Here is an 8087-nt window from a genome sequence, read left to right on the forward strand (position 1 = left end):
TGAGGGTGGCACATTCTGTGGCAGCCCTCTCAGTGACCCTCCTCACCGTGATCAATCACACTCTCTTTCTGCACATGTTCATCAAAGCTTCCTGGGTTCCTGATCCTTGAGGCCCGAAATATGTGCATGAAAGTAACCAGCTAGCTAAGAAGTCAACAAACGGCTCTTATTTTAGGTGTGCCAGGTGAATCCATCAGGTGTGGGCGTCTGGTGCAGATCCAGGTGGTGTCTGCAGAGCACCCTGCACCTGCTGCCTGTCCTCACTCACCCATCGGGGGGCAGATTCCCAGGATGCCAGAGGGCAGCTGCTGACAGGCACTACTTTGGATAGTCCCCTTGCTTCTATCTGCCTCCCCTGCATGGGGCCTCCTAGGGTCAGCTGCTAAGGGCATGCAAAGATGTCGGTGGGGGTGGCGGAGGTCAAGGAGTTGGCAAGGAGGGGGGACTACAGTCATGGGTGGGTTGCATGCCTTCAGCAGGAGGTGAGCGTCCCGCTTTTACAATTATACTTCCTGATAATCACTTTCACGATCCAAAGGCAGCTCGGAGCTCATGCTCTGGAGGTCTCTGGTGATCACGTTTCGTCCGCTGGTCGTGCCCTCTACAACCCCAACCATGACCCCTCCACCCTCCTCTGCCGGTCCTCTACTCCACCTGCCTCTCCATTAAAACAGATGTACTAGAATCTAGAAAACAGATCCACTGCCAAACAACCTGTAAAAAACACTATACAATGCTTTTTTATATCACATAGGTCAATTATTTTTATTATCATGATAATTAAAAATACATTTTAGTTTACTTTTATATTGGAATTCCCCCCTTTTCTATTGAAAAATAAATTAAAGTAACACATTTATTTAAGTACGCACTTCCTTTTGAGGCCCCCATGCCAAAGATAGTTTATTTTGGAAAGGACTTTAATGTAGACCTGCAGGTTTTATATACATGGTAGTATATAAAACCTCTCCTTTCCATAATAAGTCTCATTCCCACATCCTGTTCATGACGAAGCATGTCTAACTAATTTAGAATGTTACCTCCAAGATACCACGCCAAGATCTTTCTCTAGGAATCCAAATGGCTCCTTGGAAAGCCTCACATAAAAGTCCAAAATGATACACTATACGTTTTTGCCCACAAAGATACATAACTTAACATTTCAAATGTAAATAATTACATTTTGGCTGATGAGGAGTTGCTAGAAAATGTGTTGCAAAGGGAGCAGGTTGGGAAAACTATTTTGAACTCTATATTCGTATCGAAGGAACGTTCTGACAAGGAACATGTCATCATTTATTCCAGGCCGAGTTACGTCCAAGGGCATCAGCGAGCGCCAACAGTACACTGGAGGTGCTTACGGTTTGCATTCTTACATAAATATGCACACATAGTATACACAGTTAAATATGGCCTCTTGTTCCAGCTGGTGTAGTTTGGTCATAACAACTTGGTGCAGCCACACAACAATAAACAATACATATGTTACAGCTTAAGTGCATGTTTAAGTTTTCAGACAATTGCCAATGTGTTTGTGAACTGGTTATATTTTAAGAAAACGAATGTATGCATCAGGGATTTTTTGGCAAAGATTAACTTGCACTTTGATATATTGTAACAGTTGTTTTAGGTATTAAAATACTACAGAAGGAAAATCCTGCAAAAGAGCTACGTATTAGTTTCCATAAACGCAAATTTGAATGCGCTTTAGTAGCGCAAATAAAGGCATCACCGTAGTGTGGAACATGTTAGGTTGCGCCTAAATGTATGAGAACTGTAAAATGACTAGACGGACGCTCCATAGACTGAAACCGTACAACTAATTTCAACCTTCACAAAGGCAGCACATAACATATCAAGTCTTTTCATTTTTACGTTGCACACTAAAAACCACAGACATATAATATTTACAGGCAAGCATTTAGCACTTTTGTGTTGTTTATCCGTCACACTCCTGGTGTGCAAAGGCCTTTATCGTGTGGACGCTGCCTTAAAGCGACTGCAACAACAAGCTTATCGTCCTATAAAAACACATAACTGAAGAAGTCTTAAGTAAATTCTTCACTATTAACATCAAGCCACTCCCTGTTGGAATTGTGTCATGCTTTCCACCAGTCCTAAAACTCTCCACACTCAGAATGACAAGTGAAAAGTCAGGCAGCAGCGAACAAGGCCAGAGTTTCAATCTGCCACCCAAATAATTGCCGCACACTCTAAACACAGCCAACAGAGAAACAGCAAGTCGCCCTCATTTCAAAGAGAATTCAACAGCTTTTCACCGTCAGCACAAACGTGTCTTTATTTTCTTAATTGCCAAGTAAAGTACTTCCTAATGAAGTTGGGTCAACAATCTTTACTGGTTAGCCTGAAGTAGGAAAAATGCTAATAAGTAATGAAGATTTTTTTTTTTATTATTACATATTATCCTGTACATCTGGATCTTCATTTTTTTACATTTCAGTTACACAAATAAATAATCTAGATTCACTGTTTGGAGCCGTCCTGCCACTCGGACTGTACCACATGCTGTACGGCACAGAATTATAAATCAGCCCGACATTGCCGCTTTCTAACATAAATCCTCACTACTTTTATGATCAAGAGCCGTTTTTTATTACCATTACAGAACTTTCTTCCAAACAACGCCAGTTTTATAAAGAGGGAAACCCTTAATTCAATGTGACTTCTCTGCTTTTCTAGTTAAGCATGGTTTTAAGTATCAAATACATCTAGGAAAATAAGTAAAGAGGCGCTGACATGGATACACTAAGTGATTCACTTTACACAAAATATTTGCTGATATATAAGCTGCCATACACCTATTGATTTCCTGGATTTATTGGAATTTTTTGTGTGTCTGTTTAAGGTCTATGTATTGTAGACTGTAGGGAACACAAAGATCGTGTGTGTGTGTGTGTGTGTGTGTGTGTGTGTGTGTGTGTGTGTGTAATTATTCCTTGTGTTTGGTTTGCATCTAGACGAAGTTGCGTGTGGCGGACTTGGTGGCACTTTGCCCTTGTGTTTAACGGGTCACGCATGTTTTTATGAAGGATAATTAACCCATTAAGGGATCTGGTGAAGCCTAATCCAACCGCTCTGCAGACATCAAACAGGAACTGCGGTTGGGTCTAGACAGGTGAAAGCCGGGTGTTCAGTAACACAAGTAGGCCAAAAACATAATACTGAGCACTCTATAGCCTGGACCTCTGCTGTAGTTCACAGTGTTTGTGCGCGACCTCCTTGTTCACTCCGAGTGTCCATTTCCACAACAAAAGCCTAACAGGTTGTACGTGATTATACGGATACACTGCTGAGAAATGTGCAGGGAAATGTAACACTGACAGACGGGGTGTTGGTTTCCTGTTTGACAAAAGGTTTACATTTACTCAACGTCAAAAGGGCAGGAAAAGCAAGACACACATTAAATTCACGGAGCTAAAATTATGTTTTAAGTTTAAAACTCAACAGCGAAATTATAAAAAAGGAATATAAAGCCGTTACCAAGAATTGAAGAAATGCACGGGGGAAGAGAAACTTTTATCCAACTCTTTGGAGTCTTAGACCACATAAAAGAGAAATTAAAAAGCTTCCAATGTTTCATGCTCTGACAGCCATTCTGTCAAACGGGGACATTTTATCCTCAGTAAATCAAAGCTTTTTGCATCATAGCTTTGGGTGTGCGCCGTGGAGTTTTTAGGGCAGTTGGTGGAAATTCCCATAACAAGCCAGACAAGTTTAATACTGAGAAAGCTGGAAAAGTAGGGAGATGTTGCCACGTCACATAAAGAGCTTAGAGGTGTTACAGTACACATTCCCATAGGGACATGGAGACCAGTGATTCATGCGGAGGGACACATATCGGCCTCGACAATAAACAAAGAGTCTCCTGAGACAGGAGCTTCTACGTTTTAAGTATTCACTGCAGCTAATGAAAGGAATCGCATAACTCAAGCAAATTGGACTTGGTGATTATTCACAGAAAATCGGGTCTTGTTTACAGATAGTTGTTTAATTTGTATTTTATTTTGAAGGACAGCAATATACTGGCTATACTGCTAGCAGTTGAGAGTTTGTTCTTAAGTTTTGACAATTTTAAATATAAAGAAAACAATAGTCTGTTTTCAATGTTCGTGCAGCCATGAAATCTTCGGCATTGGCACAGTTATTATTGCTTTGCGGAACCAAGATTGTGGCCATTTGATGACGAGGGGTTGATGCAATCAGGCTGATTTCCTGCTTTCAAAGAGTAAACAGAAAAATACCTTTACATGACCTCAAGCCAACATCTTCAAAAGCTTCCACAAAAACCATCAACAGGAAGACTCTCAGACGTTGTTGAGGAGAGGTGACAAGATGAACTCCCGCAGAGTGGGCCATGCTGTTGCAACAGTTATTTATTCCTCTTTTCAATTCAAGGCTCCTTCTGTTTTAAATGGACGGCATTAAGGGGAACCGGCACTAAGGTCTGTCCTTCGAGGCATGGTCCAAATTCCAGAGAATCTTGGCAACTCCTCGGGATAGATGGGACCCTCATGGATATAAAACCCCACAATGGATGAATAGGTAAACAGAAGGGTGTGAAAGAGTGATGGCGAAAAGAGAATGTTCACTCTCAGAGAGGCACAAAGAGGGAGGTGTGTGAGTGGGAGATGGGAGAGAGCCAGAGTGTTCGGGGGAGGAGGGGGGGTGAGCGAGAAGGGTCTGGAGGGAGTTGTCAGTGAGGGAGAGTAAAAGTTTTGTCTCCAGGCTTTTAGAGGATGCTGTGTGTAGTGTTAACTCAATCAAAAGGTGAATTATACCTCCTGAGACACTCAGGTAACCTTTCATTATGGCCCTAATCCTTCTTAATAACAGAGCGGCAATGCCCCATTAGACAGAGAACCACTGAGAGGGAGAGACATTATTCCACACACACACACACACACACACACACACACACACACACACACAACACACACACACACACACACACACACACACACACACACACACACACACACACACACACACACACACACACACACACACACACACACACACACACACACACACACACACACACACACACACACACACACACACACACACACACACACACACACACACACACCTTGAGCAAGGAAAATGCAGCATATTTCTCCACACGGGGATAGGGACCTTGACAGAAAATAAATGTGTGTTTATGTGGGATGAGAGTTTCTCTAAAGTTGCACTTTTGTTGGGTGAGGCTGGAAACGATGCTATAAAAGCCCATACTGAAATAAAGGATGAACAAAACTAAACTTCTGCTTTTGACCTTAAAAGATGTTAAAAAAAAGGCGACATGATATAAAGTGTTTAATGCTGCAAATTACTATTTCGGCACAATTTACTCTTCATTTATCTGCAGTAAATGATTCCTCTTTAAACTTTTGTTATACACTTAGTGGTCGGCACATTTAAGCATTACGTTTATTTATTTAATTTTCTAGATTAGAAGCTTAATTTAGGCTTCTTGTAACTTGCAAGGAAAACTTGTTGATTTGCATATTAACAATAATAAAAAAGAAATTGCAAAAAATACGATTTATGTCTAGGTTTAATTGAAGGGTTGGTTAAACAAAGGAAATAAATCTTATAAAAAGTTCTAAAAAAACGTACCGATTGAATATTTAGCACAGTTTTCTTTACAATTAACCTAATTTGAACTAAATTAAGTAGGATTTAAAAAAAAATTAAACATAGGGTAAAACCGGTTTGAGTTTTCCGAGCACGTGTAGTTGTATGAAGTTTTAGAGGGCATTGTTTGATGTTTTGATGTTTCGGCTGAGAAAATGTAAATTGAAACTTGTTTAGATTTTTTAAAACTTGAATCCTTGTCTTATTTCCCAGCCTAATCAAGCAACAAACCATGATTGCACTATGGCCCGACCAAAGCCACTTAGAGGCAGTCAACCCTAAAATGTGCAACAGAATGAGCTGCCTGATAACATCTAATGAAAGCAGGCCTAATGTAGAGTAATAAATCAACAGGCTTTATCCAGCAGCAGTTTTGGATGTTGAGATGTTAAATAAAGATTTCTGAGTTGTGTAGACTAATCTTTCAGTGAGGGAGTAGTATAGGCATAATAAAAAGTTGGATAAACACAATCTATCATCATGGCAATTTAATGACTAATAACAATATACAGAAGTTGAGCCTATTAAAAGAGGGACATTAATTCATTTAGGCATTTTCATATAGTAGGCTATTGTACCTCAGTTTGATAGTAGCCTATATTATTTTATGCTTAATAAACATGGGTCTAAAAATAGTTTAAATTCAGATGTTCACTAGGTTTTGAAAGCAAATGTTATTAATCAGCATAATTAATTATTCACCTGTACCACTCCAGTCCGTTGTCATAGTTTCGGTCGAAGAAGTGCGGCTCCGCTCCCACGGCTCTGATGTCCGGATGAACCCGGAGAAACTCCAGCAGAGCCCGGGTCCCTCCTTTCTTCACCCCGATGATGAGAGCTTGGGGCAGTTTCTTGCTCCCCTCCCCGAGCGGACTGAGTTTACCTGCGAACCTCGGCGACACTTTCCGGGAAGCAACTAAATCCGGTGGCGGCAAGATGAAAGACTCCTCCTCGGGCAGTTCGGATACCTGCCCCGAGCGCTCATCCGCGAGAACCCGTGAAGAGCGCCTGGCGACCCCGTAGCCCGTAAGCTCCGACCCGGGTGTCCACTGGTACGCAAGTCTTTTAGTCCTCATTGACCTAAAGTCCTCGAAGAGCCCCGCAGCCCGGCCGGAGGACGCCTTAACTGGTGAAGTGGTGCTGCAGCGGGCGGTGAGGCAGTGCAGAAGGAAGAGGGAGGTGAAGAGGGTGCACAGCATGACCGCCGCTTTCCTGAAGATGCCTCGGCAAGGGGGGTCCAGTTTACTGATGCGGCTAAAAGCCATACCGGTCCCAGGGAGGTCGGTGCAGGAGCCGCAGCCATGCTAGGCACACAATATTGACTCTCCTTGCCATGAAGAAACCGAGGAGTGAGGCTTCTTCATCCACGGTGTGCTGTGGATAACACCTCCAAAAAAGACAACAAATGATACCTGCAGGCAGCACAGGTGAGAAAGATGACGCCCAGACTGACCAAGAACAGCCAAAAATAACCACCCGCAGTTACTTCTGCAACGATGTACGCACTCAGGTGACACTCTCTCTTCTTTCCTTGCTCTCTGTAGGATGCCACCACCAGCCCCGATGTACCACCCGCACGTGTATAGAGTTGTAAACTTGCCTCGCATGTCAGGTTGCTTGACTGGCACCTCCTCGGCCAATGAGATGAAGAGAGAAGCAGACATGAGCCAATGATGTTCCAGGTGGGAGGAGACACTGATACACCCAACATCTCAGGCGAATTAAAGGGAATTTCCATGTGCAAAAATAAAGTTGTGAAGTGGATATAAATGCTGCAAAGATACACTTTTGAAAATACAATAATATACAAGTAACATAACACAAGCACCTTTGCAAATTTGTAAAATGTAGACACACATATTTCAATATTAAGTTTATCCTTTATTTAAATGAAATTCTACTTGAAATAAACATTTAGTTTTTATTTATTTAATTCCTATTACTTGTGCAAAAGAGTTAACATATACAGTATAATCAAACACAATAAACACTTAACCATCCAACAAAATAGGTTATTGATTGCTGAAACTTGAAAAAGTCATGCTAAAAAACATCCAAACACACAAACACCATCTCTGTTTACAAACAGACAGAAGCGGCTGTCAAGCTTGCCAGGATAATTTTATAAATATGTTTGTTTGGTGCATCGTCCCAACATTTTTCGAATGCAGCTTGTTTAAGGATGCCAAAATAAATCTACCCTCAGTTCTTCAAAACACTCGTGGGACCGTTTCTCCACATGCAGCTGAAGTTAGGCCACCAAAGAAGATGTCCTCCACCACAGACTCTTTTTACGACATGCAGAAGAACAAAAAAAGTGAAATAATGATAACGGGGCGCATTATTTCTTTACAAGTGAACAAGAACAGAACCAAATGTTTCACATCTGCTCTTGCCTTTTGAGTATTAGCATGAGAATGTGCAGGCAG

At 41.7% G+C, this 8087-nt stretch overlaps 1 protein-coding gene across 1 annotated transcript in view; it reads right to left on the reverse strand.

The window, feature by feature from the left end:
* LOC104945048 (heparan sulfate glucosamine 3-O-sulfotransferase 3A1-like) overlaps positions 1 to 7196 on the reverse strand; it is a 31236-nt gene extending 24040 nt beyond the window's left edge. The window contains exon 1 of the mRNA XM_010770678.1: positions 6361 to 7196. Within this exon, the coding sequence (XP_010768980.1) occupies positions 6361 to 6923 (563 nt within the window). The 5' untranslated portion in view covers positions 6924 to 7196. The remainder of the gene's footprint in view (positions 1 to 6360) is intronic.
* Between the last annotated feature and the right edge of the window lie 891 nt (positions 7197 to 8087).

The sequence above is a fragment of the Notothenia coriiceps genome, unplaced genomic scaffold, assembly GCF_000735185.1.
Source record: "Notothenia coriiceps isolate Sejong01 unplaced genomic scaffold, NC01 NC01_scaffold00009013, whole genome shotgun sequence".
NCBI classification, from domain to species: Eukaryota; Metazoa; Chordata; class Actinopteri; order Perciformes; family Nototheniidae; genus Notothenia; species Notothenia coriiceps.